We start from the raw sequence: 17,106 nt of genomic DNA on the forward strand, positions 1-17,106 counted from the left end.
AGAATTTAAAGAGCTTAGCAGCCACATTATTCTGAAGTAATCCCATTAGCTCCACACTCTGACCCCCACACCAAGGTAGCTTTTTGTCCATACATCCTTCATATCCTGTTAAATCCAATGTTGTACTTGGGAAAGTTGGCCCGTAACTACATCAAGAGCCACCATCCAGGTTTTTAGGAAGTTAGCTCATTTTGTTGGGTAGTTCTCCCCGAAGAGGTCACAGACTCCGAAATAAGATGGTGGTCTCTGTCACTCTCTAGATTTCACCAGTAGTTGATTGTTTACAAGCAAGGATGTCATCCTTTGACCTGGGTGTTTGTGTGTCCATGAGACAGAATGAGCAAATTAATTGTAAAGCAGGTTAAAATCCAGATCTGAGTAACCTGGATTTGTTAAACCACCCACTGGCTGTTTCTGCTGATCTGAAATGCATATATCCCTTCTTTATTTTACTGGTATAGCCTACTTTCTGAATGTCTGCAAATGAATCTTTGATCTGTCAGCAGAACTAGGTCAAACACAGAAGGAATGCAGTAAATAAAATGCCTGAAATGACCATGAACATCGTTCTGGAGCTTCTTCACAAGCCCTGTCTCGGAAAAATACCTGAAATGGGGCACACGGTGTTGCATGTATAGGCGTGTTTTTGCAGTGGCGGTTCAGTCAGAGATCTAGTGATCATCAGTGTGAGTACAGTACACCACTGTATATCACTGAAATGTCAAATGATTCCAGAGGGAATCACCGTGGAGCTTGTTTGCAAAACAAAAATGAAATCTTTGCTCCTTTTTGACGTTGGACTCCATGCTTCTGCGAAATGGACAAAACTCTACCTTTGCTTGACATTTACATAATTCTGCTAAGATCAGTCAAAAGTTTGGGCACAGTTACATGAACAAGTGTGCCCAAACTTATGACTGTTAGTGTTTATATCTTGCCAGAAACTGTTTTCCTGGAGGGCTTGGCCCATTCCTCCATGCAGATCTCCTCTAGAGCAGTGATGTTTTGGGGCTGTCACCGTCAGAATTTTGTCTGATGGATTTTATTTCTCTACTTGTATAAAAAATCCACACTATTTTTTATCTGCTATGGTTGTGTGTATTCCAGATCATTTTACTTCTGGCAACAAAAGATCCTTGTCAGACAGAACCTCAGCACATCACCATAAACCGTGACATCAACAGGTAGACGTTCTGCACAAAGACAGAAATGCTCACCATTTTTCACGGTTGTTGGGAACATTCTTTCACCGCAGGTGTCCTGTTGGCAGCTTCAATCTTTTGCATCTTCTGTACCTGAAGTGTGTGTCTACAGTCCGGTAACTAGCACAATTACTTGGGGGAAATATGACGATCCAAGAAGGAGGTTCACACCAGATCATTGTTTTGTGTGAAGTGCTTTTAATTCAACTTCTAAAAAAGAAATAAAATATAGATTTAAAAAGAAACTTCTCAGTACTTTTGACTCAGCACCTTCAGAACTAGTTTAGTCTCTTTTAACAGCCAATTCCTGTCAGAGTTGGAGTTTTAGGACATTTATAACTGGCAACCTGTCCAGGTTATAACCCACCTTCATCCAGGCTTGAGCAACCTTGTGAACTGGAAAAGGCTTTAAAAGGTCCAAAAAATACATGGATGATAAAAAAGCCCTCAGCAAAGCATGTGGGCGTACTTATATAAATTAGTATATTTTAGTAGTACTAGTTGTTGTTTTAATGATATGATCTTGTGAAAACTGAAGGTATGGGATTATGACAACTTTTTGAAAAAAAAAGAATGAATGTAACATGCTTTATGTCTATTATCTATTATTTATTATCAAAGTGTGTTCTGCAAACAGAGGTGAACTTAAACGCCGACATTTCCTGTCATGGAAGTTCCAAAATGGCCTCTAAAAGTGGAGCAATAGAATTAGAGTTACTATGCAGCTACAAGACAGCCCAAGTCTGGGTGCCCCTGTGTCGGTCCCCAGCCGGGAAAAAATACAGCTTTGTGTTAGGAAGGGCATCCGGCGTAAAAAATATCTTCCAAACTACACCTGCGAAACAATGGAAGCTGATTTGCTGTGGCGACCCCTGGAGTGATAGGGCGAAAGGCGAACAACAACGTATTGAAATAAAGACAGACAAAGCCAATACATTTATTGTAAAGGCTTAGACAGAAGGAAAGTTTAAAGAATGGATTTTGTGTCGTTAAATAGTTTTTTCTGGATATAAAATAAGAATCCAGATGCTTTCTTAAGGCAATTCTCACAGACTAACACATTTGCATAAAGGTGAGTTTTAAAATCTGAATTTAAACATATTGAATTAACTCACTGAAGAGACACTGGATGTGAAGTGATGGGCGGGCTGAGCTGTAGCTGTACTTGTACATGCAGCACAATGCCTGATGTGACATTTCAGCTGGATGTTTGCTGCAGCTGCGTCTATTAGAGGCTCCAAAGTGCTGCAGTGCGACTTGGGTCTGACTTTGTCACTTATCATCCTCAAAGCTTCTCCACCTCTGTAGAGTTCCCTTTCATGACAATGTGCATTCAAGACTCACATAATCACAATGTCTTGATCCAAAACTGGGAAAAATAACTTTTAAACACTCTTGTGGTTGTTTAGTCCGTTTTTTAGCTTGTTTGTGTCAAAGTTGTAGAGACTGAAAATGTAAAGAGCTGAACCTAAAACTGACCCAAGCATGAGGCTGCTGACAGGACTGGGTTGTTGTTTTTGTTTGCCTTTTGGGAGAACATTGTGCTCAGGAAATAAATGCAACTGGGAGATGATGCTCGTCTAATATTGTAGAGGTGTTGCAAAGGAAAAAACACTTCCTCTGTGAGGGACTTAAATTAAAATTCTCACCGTCGGGCTTGATATCTTGGTCTTGTAATATAAAGAAATGGAAAATAAATCTAATTATCCATGCAGTTGCCACTAAGCTCAGCAGAAATTGTTTTTTTTTTCCTTTCCATCCTTGCATCTGTTTTTGCTCACAGAAATGATCTTTACTCTGCTTCTCATGGACGCAGATGAGCCTCATTCAGTTTTGCTTAAGGAAGGCTGGTGCTCAGCAGTGCTTTGAACAAAAGCTGCAGGGGAATATACACACTAGAGGAACCTGCTGATGTCCACTTATTGCAACAGTTTTACAGGAAACCTTGGTAATGTGTGGTTGACTGCATCAAAGCAGTGGTGACTCTGCTGTCGATGTACAGTTTGTAATTGATTAGCAATTGCTAGACTGGAACATTGTTGCTACTGCGAGTCCAACCTTTGGCTCTCTGCAGGTTAGGATGGGGGCATTATATCATGTTTGTGACCACCAAGTCTGAACTGAATTGAAAGCCTTCGTGAAGGGCTGACGCTGAGGCCAGGTGAGCTCAACTTGACTGTAGCGTATCCAAGAAGTTGAAAATTAGTCAGAAGCAGATAAAGAAACAATTCCTCTTCCTGTAAGACACTCAAGTATTTACAGCATAACCCAATTCTTTTACACTAAATTGTGCCAAGTCATCAGAACAGTTTCTGTCCATGCTGTGGTATTCCAGCATGGACCTTGATCTGCAGTGGAGGTCACCGGACGCTCCCCCTTTTTTGTCTCACTCCATCATTCCATCATCCTCCACAGTAGAACACAAACACTCACCTGAGCCCAGGTGCCAGCTCACCTTTGAACAAATAGTACACATGCAGGTATGATACAGGCTTGACACATGTTTGTTTGTGTCCACATGTATGTGCGTGAGCTGCTCTGTACTTGTATTCCAAATGTGTTGAAATGGATGTGTGTGAAGGTCTTTGGAGCCAACAAGTATGTTTGTCATATTTGGGTATGTGGATGAGTGTGTCTGTGGACATGCCCCGCCCTTTTTTGGCCTTAGACTCACATTACATATGACATATTTTTTAATATATATTTTTGGAAACATTTGATAATATCTTTTTAAAAAGATACAGTATATTTAAGTGCTATTTTGATGCATAAAATATCAAAAATCCACCAACATGCATTCAATAATGGATCAAAGCCTTGGACTCATTTACAGTCCAATATATTTGGGAACGTTGAACTTATTTGCCAGAATTTTACTTGAGATGTTTTTAAATGTTCGGAGTCCAAACCATTCCTAAGTCAAAGCTAAAGTCAGTGTCTGGTGAAATCCTGTGTCAGACGTTTCCACGTGACTCTCAGATGAAGGTAAAGCTGTAGTTTGTAGTCTGAGGGGGGAACCCACTAGGATTTTCCTCCTCTACATACTCTGAACTTAAGCTGTGAAATCGGTCCCCCTCCACACGCCATGACCTCCAGATGAAAATACCCTCCAGCTTATTGCTGCACCCCCGCAGCCCCTCCCTGCTCTCATTTCACCTCGTGAAGATAAACAGCAGGGGAAGCGGTGAAGGTGGCTCCTGAAGCTTTGGCACAGCAGTGTGTCTAATGTCAGATGTTGCCACCCCAGGGGGGCAGAACGTGATCATGAACTCCAGGGAAGAGGATATTGTTGGCTGAGAGAGAGAGATATGAAAAGTTGAGACCAATGTTGTTTTCTGCAGCTTTAAAGGCTGCAACCAAAGCCAAATACGCCTTGCAGGAAGCCCAGAATGCTTTGCTGCAGTAGTTTACACTTTCCAAGTTTTGTTAGTGAGAGGAATAAATAAAGCGGAAGTTTCGTTCCCAGATGTGAGCGCAGAGCCACACAAGGCCTGCCTCACCTTTCAGGAGAGTCCGAAGATTGGCGCCATGTCTCAGTCTGAGTGTGATCACATTCAGACTGATCCTGAATCACTCTTCCACAGTAAAGTCCCCAACAAACACGTTGGCATCTGGCTGAAAAGATCCTGGCTCAGCCCTCAGGGGGCGCACTGCTGTCACTTTTTCCAAGGGAACAGCCTCAGATGGGAGGATCAAAGTAAAAATAAAAAATGCAGCAGCGTGGAATTCTCATATCTCTCTAGTTATGAATACATTAAAGGGTTTTTAACCTCAGATATGCTCCAAATGATCAGGGAGCATCTGTAATCCATTTAGGGATTGTAGGCATGGAGATTCAGCAACAACATCCAAACAGCCCTCAAGGTTGGAAGTCTGCAGTGACTATGTCAATGTGCACACTAACAACCCCATGTAATCTAGAAGAGAATCAGACTTTGAACAAAGCACAGCCATGGAAAGACTATGGGTTGATTCTTTTATCGAGAAAAGTCATATTTGGGAGGAAACTGGTACAACATGCAGCGTTTATTCCATATATTCTGGCATTTAAATAATGTATTCACAATTAAAGATAGGGAAGTTTTAACCACAGTTAAAAGAAAATTAACCCACAAAGTTTATTAATGTCGCTGTCCCCGTGCTCTGTGTGTTACTGACCTTTTTGGGGGGATTTAGATGTAAAATATTTAGGTGTCAGGTCTCCACTTCTACCAGTAATCTGTGAACAACCTCGACGGTTGGTCATGTTTCTGGCTGGTGTGTTCAGAAAATTGTTAGAAATGTGAAAACAGGAACGTTTCTGTTGCTGCAGCATGTGTTAAAACGTTATTCAGAAGGCTATCTTTTGCTCAGTCGCCATCGCTGCACTTGGTTCCTGACAGGTTACAGGGAGAAGAGGTGAGGAAGGATTTTAAGTACCCAAAAGTCCAGAGAACCAAAATGAAAAAGAGGTGAAGAGGTCTGTTGTCGAATGAATGGGGAAGGTGTGATGTGTGAGCAGAAATGAAAGGAAAGGTGTATAAGAAGGAGAGGAAGGCCTATAAAGAGGAAGAGCAGAGGGTGTCTTTGGAGGCCATGTGGATGATAGAATGAGGAAGAGAAGATCAGGAGAACAGATGGAGATGCTCAAAGGAAGAGGAGTAAAAAGATGCTTAAGTTACTGCTGCTGGGCAAGAGGTTTAAAGAGCAAAGGGGAGATTTATGGATACATAGATGTCAGAAAGGAGGATGAAGAAATAAATGGAGGCGGAATTTTGACTGGGGCGACCCTTGGAGGGCGCAGACGGAAGAAAAAAAAGCATGAAATGTAGCCTATGTTTAAGCTGAATGTGCATAGCTAACTCCGTGACTTAGGGGGTGGGGGGGGCCTGGTCGTCGCTGCTCCTTGCCCTTCTGCCGTGGGCCGGGGTGGGGGTCGGGGCCTCCGGTGCCTGGCGGGGGTTGTTGGGGGCTCCGTTGGTCGGGGGATCGGGTCCGGCGCCTGGGTGGGGCGGGCTGGGGCGCTGCGTGGTCCTTTGGGCTTGGGTGTGGGGGTGCGTGGTGGGGGGGTGGGGTGGTGGTCTGGCCTGGCTTGGGGGGGTGGTCCCTTTGCCTGTGCTGGGGGGGGTTGGCGGGGGGCGCTGCTCGGGGGGGGGGGCCAGCGGCGCTGGATGGGCTTCCCATCTACGCCTGGGGCTGGGATCGGCCCTTCCCTGGCTCTGGGGCGGGACGGGACAACCCTCTTGGGGCCCCCGGTCGCTCTGGGTGTCCTCCGCTTCGGCTGCGGGGTCTTGGGGGGGGGTGGGGTGGGGGGTCTTGTCGGCCCTGACCTGTGGGGGGGCATTCTGGGGGAGGGGGGGGGTCCACTATTGGTACGGGGCAGGGGGGGTTGGCGGGTCGGGGTCTCCGCTGAGGCCATCGGCGGTTTCCCCGGCCGGTTGGCTGCCTCGGTCCCGTCGAGGCCTGACCAGAGCTCTTCTAGGGCCGGCGTTTGGGGGTGGGGGCCTGGGCTTGCTCCGGGGGGGGCCGGCGCTTTCTGGCTCCTCTCTCTCTGTGTGGGGGGGGTGGTGCTGGGCCTGGGGTGTCGGCGCCTCCGGGGGTGGGGCCCCTGGGCTGGGTGGGCCTGGCCCCCTTGCTGGGGGGGGGCAGGGGACAGCTGTTTGACCACCGGGGGACAGTCTATCAGTTGTCCCCAACTTACCCCCTTCCTCATATAACCTCATAATAGGGTGAGGGGGTGGGGGGATTAGCCTGCGATGAGCCTTGGGGGGGGGTTTACTAGGCAGTGGCCCCCCTCCTATGGTTGCCGTATGGAGTGGGCCCCCCCTCTTTCGGTTTTACTTGCACCTTAGACATGTAGGGCCCTTGGTAGGGGGGGTGCTTGGACATCACTGCCAGCAAGCAGCGGATGTCCTCCTAGCACCCTACCCGCCAATTTTAACCGCACCTTAGACATTTAGGACCCCTTGGTGGGGAGGGTGAGGGGACGTCACTGTGAGTAATCAGGAGATGTCCCCTTAGTGCCCTACCCGCCAATTTTAACTGCACCCCCCTTAGTACACACACCCCTCCCCCCTCAATATATACATCCCAACATAAACACACACACATGCACACACACACCATCTCAAACACACATACACGCACACACATTTTGCAAGGAAGGTGGGACCTGGGTCCATCTGTCCCCTGCCTCTTCCCTGGTGGGGGGTGCGGGCCCCTTTGCAACGGCGGCCGTGTCCCCGGGGTGCCGGCTTCCTGGGCCCGGCGGTGCTCTCTCCGCGCGGTGGGGGAGTTCACATTACATCTGAGCCGGGGGTGTCTGGTCCCTGGGGGGTGGGTTCTGGTCCTTGCTCCTGAGTGCTGGGCCCCGCCAAATTTCCAACTGTGGCCGAGCCTGGTCGGGCCATATTTATAACACCCCTTGTGGGCCCTCTTTTTTTCCCCGCAGTTCCCCCTTCCTGGGCGGGGGCGGCGGGCCCCCTGCCTCGCTCCTCCCTGGACCAACCGTGGGCCGGGCGGATGGCTGCCTGGAGTGCGGAGCGTGTCTCCCTTGGGGGGTCCTGGCTCGTACCTGGGGTTGGGGCGGGGGGATGCCCGGAACTCCTGGGTGGTGGTGGGGTGCTCGTTTGGGGCTGTGGGCGTCCTTCTCCGGTGGGGCTCTGCGTTGGGTTCTCCCGGCGCGGCGGGGGGGCTGCTCTCCTGGTTGGGCTGGGGCGGCGCTCTCTTTCCCTCCGTGCTTCCCTGGCCTCTGGCTCTGGGGGCCTTGCGGCGGCCCTGCTGGCCCTGGCCTGGGTGGCGGGCTTGGTCGCCCGGGCGGCGGTTGTTCCCTGCCGGTTCCCGTGTGGCGTTGGGGGGATTCCGGCTGCCGCTGCTGCTGCGGTGGGGGTCTTGGGGTGGGGATGGCTGGGCACTCTCCCTCCTTCTTTTCACGTTCCACCATCCATTTTAGAAGAACATAAAACCTCACCTGAGCACTGGTGTTAGCTCACCTTTGCACTAATAGCTTGCATGACTGAATGACTGAAATGTTTCACACTAGTTGGTTTTAAGGCATAAGTATGCGTGTGTGAACACTATCTGTTTTGTGTACATGTCGACAGGTGGACATTTTTGCAGCTAGCAGGTGTGTTTATAACATTTGAGTGTGTGTGTGGACGGGCCCCGCCCTTTTTGTACTGCATTTGAACCTTACCATAATGATTAACAACCAGTAAACTTGTTGCTGTATGCTGCTTCATGGTCTTATCCCCCTTCCCCTCCTATTATCACCCCCTACCCCCCCCTCTCTCTAGCGTCCCTCTCTCTTCTTCCCCTCTTTCCTTTTCCGTCCGGTCCAACACCAAAGATTTTCAGACATGATTGAAATTAATAAAGTTTGGCCTCAATTACAAAAGGGGTTTATTCAGACATACCTTTGGTTTGTCAGAAGATTAATAACCCCTCTTGTTAAAGCAAAATATGTCCAACACAAGAGGCCCTCAGCTCTCGTCTGTCTGCCCAGCTGTTGGACAGGACAAGTTAAAAAAATAAAAATAAAAAATAAAAATAAAAAAATAAGCTGAATGTGCTATTGTGCTATTTTTATGCTGCTTAAAATATAAATTATTGACAAAAGCTAGATTGCTATAACCTAAAAAACGTCAGAGCACAGATGAACCAAGATGAGAAATTCACCTCAAGGAAACATCTCTGCCACTATCCTCCTGAGAAATGTTTCCGCTTAACACACCTTTAAGCCTCTGAGACATGAAGAAGTCAAGTTTTTCACATCTATTTTACCGGAAATTTTGAAATTATATCTTGCTTAAATGAAATGAAATGTTTAGTAAACCAAACGGTGACATTTTTGTTCCCAGTATTCAAATTTTCAGTCTATGCCCAGGCATGAATTTAGAAATTCTCACAGAATTGTGTTTATAATGCCTCAAGATTTAAATGACATGTTATTGTTTTTAAATGATCCAGTATCTCATACAGAATGGAAATTTGTTTTTCCACCTTCAAAATAAACTGCATCCTTCCTCTTGTTAGTTTTTGTAAATTGAGCTTTATTTTTGACAATTTGAATGGAAGCTGTGGGTTTCTGTCTCTTCGCCTTTAAAGTCTCCATTCCCATTTTCTGTCAGAACTGAATTTCATGTCCGACTGCTTATGATTGTATAAAAACCTGCGGGCGTCTCTACCTGCATCTTTGCTGGTCATCACTGCAAGCGTTCACACTTGCATCCTTGTTATTTCTGGAGCCTCAGAAGGTTGTTTTTTTTGTTTTTTGGCGTTTATTTTTATTTTTTACAGTCTTATGGGTTTAAAACAAGACCGATCATTCATCATAACTGCACTGGAAGTCATTTTCTCTCACTTTTTTAGAATTTCCAGGATATATCAGAAGTTCAGAGCCTTTTCATGCAATAGGAGATATTGGAAATTCCTCTCCGTTTGGGCACGCAGCTCCACCGTGACTCAGTTTCTGTTGGAAGTGATCACACGACGTCAGCTCATCCTCCTTTTGTGCGGCTTACACAAATATCTGGAGACGGTCTCACGCTTGGAAACCAAAAGCACCTCCTTGTCTTCCCATCATGAGAAGCGGGATTATTTCTAAATGTCAGACTCTGTCTTCCAGTGTTTGTTTTGCCTCCTCAGTTCCATGTCTGACACACATTAGCGCTGGCTGTCCCAGCAGCTCGTCAATCCAAATGTTTGTATATGAGTTCTCTGTCTTCACAGATAGACGCCGGTTCTAAAATTTTCATTAATGAGATTCTCTGCGCCTGTCAAAGCCACCACATTAAAGTCTTTCTTCCTCTGTGTCTCCCACTACTCTCTTTTTAAACAGCCTTGATATCAGCCAGCTGCTGCACCAACAACTGTAGAAATGTCAAGCTATGGGACAGGTAAGAACCCCTCCCCACCTTGTTTTTTTCCCTCCAAACTCTAAAAGAAGAACAGTCATTGTCAGTTCTTTGCACAGGGGACCATAATCCTGTAATTAGTTCCCATTATTCTGCTCAACCGCTGAGTGGGCCTCAGAAGTCTTCAAACCTTCTTACCCTTTGTTGGATTGGAGGGATTTACATGAAACCGTGGAATCTGTCGATAACAAAGCAATTCTTACCCTTTCCCGACCAGCAGGGGATGAACGCCAGGATATTGAGAGGGGGATGTTGAGTGACGCTTTTGTGAGCGTAGCGCGAGTCAGGTGGGACCACAGAGCTAGAGGTGACCCTCTGCCGTCCCTCTGAACCTTCTATCTGGTCTGAGATGGAAGTGTTTTAATATTTGATGACATGAAAAAAAAAACATAGCTCCTGAGGCTGTGAAACCACATGTAATTCCATTGTAACCTTTAGAAACATTCTCTACTCTCTCTTTCATGGATTTTACAAGATCAGAGGTAAAAAGGACGTGCTAACCATGCAGACCCAGGCAGCTCCTGCAGCTGGAGGGGATGACACACAAAACCATGTACTGCCTATCAGGCATTTATCCAGACGTTTAGCACATTTGTCATGTCATGATTTTAAAATCATAATGACACAGCATAGGTCATGGTACAAATATAGACAGAGATTACATAATAGAAGGACAGAAAGAGTGAGTTGGTGTCAAAATCAGAGATGTAGTTGTTTATTTTCTATAATCTATTTTCATTGTTTTTATTTTATGGAATGTCATTTCTGAATATTTCAATTTTGCTAATACAGTTTTTTGCTTTTTTTCTTTCTAAAGAATATATATGCACAAACAAAGATGAGCTATTTTCATGAATAATAGTTTCAAAGTGCTGAATTGCAGGACAAAGAAACAAGGGAAAAATACATCTACAAAAACATGCAACTAAAATATTTATTTTTTAAAAGTGAAAATAAAATATATTTATGAACAATTTTTATATGTATTTGCATTTTTTTATATATAAAACTTTTTTTCCCCTTTTTTTCCATAATCTATTTACCTCACTTTATTATTATTCAGGCCTAAAGGAGACCACCGAAAGTTAAAAAGTAGTATTTTCATTTCTCTTGGTTTTTATTCAACCTCTTTAGTGCCATTGAGGCTTGTATGGCCATATCAAGGGAAGAGATTAAGGCCTGAATTCATCTCCTACCCCTACGGCACATGTGTCAAACTAGAGGCCCGCGGGCCAAATGTGGACCGCCATGTCATTTTATGTCTCGAGAGCAAACAAGTTTCTAATTTCTTAAAATAAAAAATAAAAATTGATGTGTATCTATTCATATCCAAGGTGAATCGGACTAATATATATATATATATATATATATATATATATATATATATATATATATATATATATATATATATATATATATATATATATATATATATATATATATATATATATATATATATATATATATATATATATATATATATATATATATATATATATATATATATGATTGTGCAACTATACATTGGGATTTAAACACTGTCCATATAACCTAACCTGACAGAATCAAATTTAAAATGATTTATGCTAGAGTAACAAGCAAACATATGTTTTCTATGCAACTTTTGTCACTTTAAAAAGAATAATGAATAAATAATGATTTATTTAACATTATGGAGAAGTTACATTCCTTTTTCATTACATTTAGTTACATGTATAAGATATATCTGGCCCTTTGAGGACAGCCACTATGCTGATGTGGCCCTCGCTGAAACTGGAGTTTGACTGGAGTTGGACCTGCCCTACGGCTTCTCCCTACCCCCACTTTTAGCCCTCCAAATAGAGAGTTATGGAAAAATAGTGTCTTAAAATCCGGACGTTAATCTCACTCGATGACTTCATCAATATTCGCGGATCAGCTAAGTTAGTGCTGTGCTGCTATCGCTCGGAAAGACATAAACACATTGTTTTTATTACCTTAACCTTAAAAGAGGTCACGCTAAAACAATAACTCATTACTTAAATGTAAACTTCAATGCGTCAGAGCACATCCGCATGAAGAAAAATGCATATTTTCTGCCAAAGTGTAACATTTGATTGACTTGCGTGTGGAAAATGCATCATGAAGTGTTGAACGTCAAATAGAAGTTGCACCCACTTATGACCAACAGGTGATGCTGGCACACAGTGCCCCTACACTACACTCCAGTCATTAGTAAGGTGCAAGTAATGGCTCCTTACAGACTTCACACAAATGCGGCATGCATGGAGTTTGCATTCAATAGCTTTACTTTGAAAATAAGAATCGTCACTGGTACTTTACTGTTATTTACTTCCGGTGAGAGTCGCGCATTCGGCTTCTTAAGTTTGTAAACTTGAAGGGCCCAGATGATGCTTTTCTTAAGCCTTTCAAACGAAACTCAACATACCAACCAAGCAGTGGTCACTGTAGCACAATGCTAACTGTGATATAGTTGCTGTAGCATAATGCTAACTATGACGTGGTCGCTGTAGCATAATGCTAACTATGGCATTGTCCCTGTAGCAAAATGCTAACTAAGATGTGGTCGCTGTTTTGTGAAAATTGATTACAAGATTTCTGTAACAATCTTTTGCGGTCATGGTGCTGCCGGAGTCCAACCTGGCTATTGTTGGGCACCCATACACACTCACAGTCTCACCTAGTGACAGTTTAGAGTAACAAATGAACCTATGAAGCATGCTTTTGGACTCTGGGAGGAAGCCAAACTGCCTTGAGAAAAGCCATGCATGCACGGGGAGTCCTGCATGCCCTGTACAGGTTTGCCCAGTATTCCATCTCAGACAGCCGGTATATAGCCTCAAGGGCAACTGTGACTAAGGTGGGATTTGTTAAACAGTGTTGTTTACGGATTGGTTAGTGCTAATAACGTATTTGATCAACTGACACGTGACAAGGCATCCGGTAATTGACATCGTAGCTTTTCGGTCTGACACGCTCAACAGTCACACTGGTCCGTACCACACCACAATCCATTGAATCATGTTTTGGACTACCTCTTGTCACAGTTTGCCTAATCCTGCTTGAGAACTGAACAAAGCAATCACAATGGCCAAAAAAAACAGACTGTGAGGGCCAAATGTACTCCTATATGGTACGGATTGCCTGGTGTAAGTACGTCTGATTTTCAGTTTTGGTTTAGGGCCATGTATACAGTGGCCGACGTGGCTCACACTACATACAAAAGAAAATACGCAACGGCATTATCCGAGAACACAAAATTACCTGCAACACAACTACATAACCGCAGCAAAAGCATTAATCTCAGTACAACGGAAATGATTACTTTTTTTTCCTACCAGTGGGAAAAAAATAATTAAGTTTCAAACTATTCGGTGCGATGGAGTTTTCGAATTCTGAGAAAAAAGTGAGAATTTTCTATGCCCTTTTTTTTCTTTCTCCATGGCCCTTATCCTCTTCCGTAAGCAAGTGTACGGAAAAAAAATGGAATTTTATGAGATTAAAGTGGAGGTAAGCATTCAATGCAGCAGCAAGTGAACGCCGCGCAGCAGTAGAGCAGACTGACTAAACTTAGTTGAACAGGTGAGCTGAATGTTTATTGATGACGTTCCAAATGTTTTGAAGCTCATTTGTTTGATTTACGATTTATTAATGTTTTATTTATTGATGGGTGGTTTGCAGGATCTCTGCAGCCCGATGAAGCTTTCGCCGACGGCGTCGGTATCCCTGCGGCTGTCCACTTGAATCCTTTCTTCCTCCATTAAAGACAAGATCTCTATGTCTGTGTGACGCTTCCGTCTGAGGAGGAGCACTTTTTGGGATTGTCAACGTTCTAATGCTAATACAACAGACCATTTTCATTAATCTTTATTGTTTTATGTTGAAACGGGACGTTTCATCTGGAGGAGGGGGCGTATGCAACACTGTTTACTTCCGCATTGGTGTTCGGATAACAGGTTCATGACATAAGGTGACAAATGAACTTCAGGGTGTGTGAATGAAAAGGAAAATAAAGGCTGCAGCGGTCCTCTACACCCAAACGTGTCTCTGAGCTACTTTTTATACAGATGAAACTCCGCTTTAGCGACACTAAACCCCGGAAAGCCGGCTCCAGTGAAAATAATCTAATTTTGAGTCGCCAAAAGGTTCTGAATCTGTTTGTTTTTTAAACCTATCCGGAAATAAAGCTTCACAAAAGGCTCCGCATATTTCATCTTCTTGCTTGAGTCAGATAAACGGAAAACTTTGGTGTTTTTTTTAATCTATGACTTTTTCTTCTAAATTTACGAGATTTTAAGTCGTACATGTATTAGACAAAAACTTGTAAATTTACGACTTTTTTTCTCGTAAGTTTACGACTTAAAAGTCGTAATTTAAAAAAAAAAGACAAAGAGCATTAGAAGCAGATGTCACTATGTGGAGCTGGGTAAATTTATATCTTTAGACAAACCTATATTTGTAAGAAATTACGTTATCTAGTAAGAAAACACTCTAATCTGGTCCAAATATCACGTAGCTCTCAGGAGTGCCAAATAGTTTGAAATTGAATTGTCCTCATTTCCGTTGTGCTGAAGTTAATGCTGTTGCTGCGGTTATGTCGTTGTGTTGCGGGTAATTTCATTGTGCTTCGGGTAATGCCGTTGCGTTTTTTCTTTTGTACGTAGTGTGAGCCCTGTTGGCCACCGTACATGTAGCATGGATTCTTGATTAGTTTCTTGGGAGCCAAAGAAAATATACACCGTGAAGAGTGATAACAAACTCAGGATTTGTACACAAAGAACCAAAGACTGAAGCAGACAGCCATAAAAAAAAGAAAGAAATTTGTGCTTAGATTTTCATGTATCTGCCTTGTTCTCATACCATATTTAGCCACCATATATTTCAGACATGTTCAGATCCCGGCTGTGTTTTTTTCATGTCCTTCCTTAGGTTGGTTTCCGTCTTTTCGTCCATGGAAAGTTTGTCTGTAATCACGTTGAAGTGATCACAAGTGAACCAAGATTCATCTTCTCAGGCAGATTCGGTTCACATGTTTGATCCCAGAATCCAGATCAGCTTTCACACTTGCCAAATGAGGCAGACTATAAAAAGATAACACTGGTGTGTGAATGTGTGCAATGTGGATGTGCCCTCTAATCCCCGGCATGACTGAACTGTGGTGTTCTGTTATAAAGTGTGAGATAACAAAAGGGGCTTTCTGCTTATCTTTACATTTCATTGAACATTTCCATCATTTCTTGTTTAATTCAGGTTGACTGGATCAGTTCAGAACCAGTCATGTCCTTTGGTGTCAATCTGAAGTGACTTTCTTTCTTTCCTTGTTCTATACAGTTTTGATGCCTCCTCTTGACAACTTGCCCCGCAGTGCTTCTCAAAAGAAAGAGGGGCAACAGTAAAGCAGCCCTCCTGCGTCTCTGGCTTCCACAGACTGCGAGGCCCCAGGAAGGCAACCGCCGAGGATCCAGACGCTCTGTAGTTCCTGACCTCATCCATGTTCATATTCCTTCAAGCAACCTGCCTCCATGTTTTTATTTCTCCATGAGGGTGGGGACGATAGCAATGCCATTTGTAAAACTCATGAAATGGCTTGATGGATCCGAGTGAACGGGTCTCCCTGCCAACAGTGGCCCTCACTCCTCATAAGGAGACCCTAAGGAGACGGGGAATGAAGCTGGATCTGGAGGAGGAGCTAAAGAAGACATGACACTGTTCGTGCTGCTCTGTTTACAAAAGTAGACCTCTGGTAAAGAAGCACACTGACTCTCCGAACATGAATTATTTCCCCACGCGCCTGTTCTTCCTCCTGTCCTCTTCATCTTCAGCCGAGTCAATGTCTCCAAAATGTGTTGGGACTGGTGTAATCTACTGTTCTGTTTCTCAGTCCTAAAATCCAGTTGACCACCATCGTCCTTCCTCCCAAAAAACTGAAATACCGTTTCTGCCATTTCTATTGAAAACATTCTCAAAGATATACTTGCAAAGAAAAACCTCTTCCTGTGTCTTAAACCAAGATGGTCAACATTACTAGCTGCTGACAGATGTTCTTGTTCTATGAGATGCCATGTTCAGGTGTAATTTTATTTTGTATTATCTTGTTTGCTCCCTTAAAGCGCCTATACTGAAGCTGGGGAGAAGGTGATGCAGTTCTCCATATTCTTTTTTACAAGGAAGTAAAGTCCAAGTAAGAAGTAGATTATTGGATTAGTTTTCTATATATCTATGTATACGAATATAATATTATTATTTTTGACTTACCAATATAAAACCTGTTATATGCATATGATATATCAAATATTAAACAGACCTCTTTATCAAAAAAGTGCATTGCTTCTTCATGTGACCTGTGCACACACAGAGATGCTCATCTTGTCTGAAGCCCATCCTCATCTGTTTCATGATCATCTTTAAGGTACTAAGAAAAGAAGATTTTCTAACTACATAATCAATAAGGAGAAAAGAGCTTGTTCCTGTTAAAAGGAACTTTGTAGCGGAAGGAAGCGGTTGTCAGAGAAAGTCCCTCAGCTCCCATCACATCCTCCAGCATCCTGGAGCATCTACTGAAGACTGACGGTGCCGGCGTGTACAAGCCTGTTTTGGGGATTTTGTTGGAGAAAATGACAGCAGACATTTCAACCCTTTCTTATGCTCCACGCATCCTGTGAGACGCCAGTAACATGTCAAGCTTATTTGCTGCAGATTTGACACAATAATGAGAGTATGATGTGAGTATGAGACGGGTACAAATAAGGTCACAACAAGGCGAACAAAGATGAAAGAAAATTGCTGCTGGCTGTTTCACTCAAGTGTGCTTTTTTATGTCTGCGTCACTTAAAACGTTAGATATCTCTTGACTCATTCTTAAATATTAACAATGAAGATGCAGGGGCTGCCCAGAAAAGAAGTCATGGCAGCCCTTTCATTTTATGGTGTTTAAAGTGGAAACAATTGGACAGTGATCTGTTTAGATGAGTTTGCTGAGTCATGGTTGCTCGCAAGTATCCGCAGGTGTC

General features: G+C 43.6%; 1 protein-coding gene across 3 annotated transcripts in view; it reads left to right on the forward strand.

The window, feature by feature from the left end:
- The window catches only part of ccdc85al (coiled-coil domain containing 85A, like), a 38,208-nt gene extending 21,793 nt beyond the window's left edge, over nucleotides 1-16,415 (forward strand). The window contains exons 3-4 of one of the 3 annotated variants that reach the window (XM_020705635.3): nucleotides 10,021-10,078; nucleotides 15,428-16,415. In XM_020705635.3, coding sequence (XP_020561294.1) covers nucleotides 10,021-10,078; nucleotides 15,428-15,446 — 77 coding nt within the window. In that variant the 3' untranslated portion in view covers nucleotides 15,447-16,415. Of the gene's footprint in view, nucleotides 1-1,107; nucleotides 2,890-10,020; nucleotides 10,079-15,427 lie in introns of those variants that run through there. The other 2 variants (XM_078931282.1, XM_011479668.4) reach the window with 2 other exon arrangements.
- The last annotated feature ends 691 nt before the right edge of the window (nucleotides 16,416-17,106 follow it).

Source organism: Oryzias latipes, chromosome 1 (assembly GCF_053564925.1).
Source record: "Oryzias latipes strain Hd-rR chromosome 1, Olatipes_Hd-rR_3.1".
Taxonomy (NCBI): Eukaryota; Metazoa; Chordata; class Actinopteri; order Beloniformes; family Adrianichthyidae; genus Oryzias; species Oryzias latipes.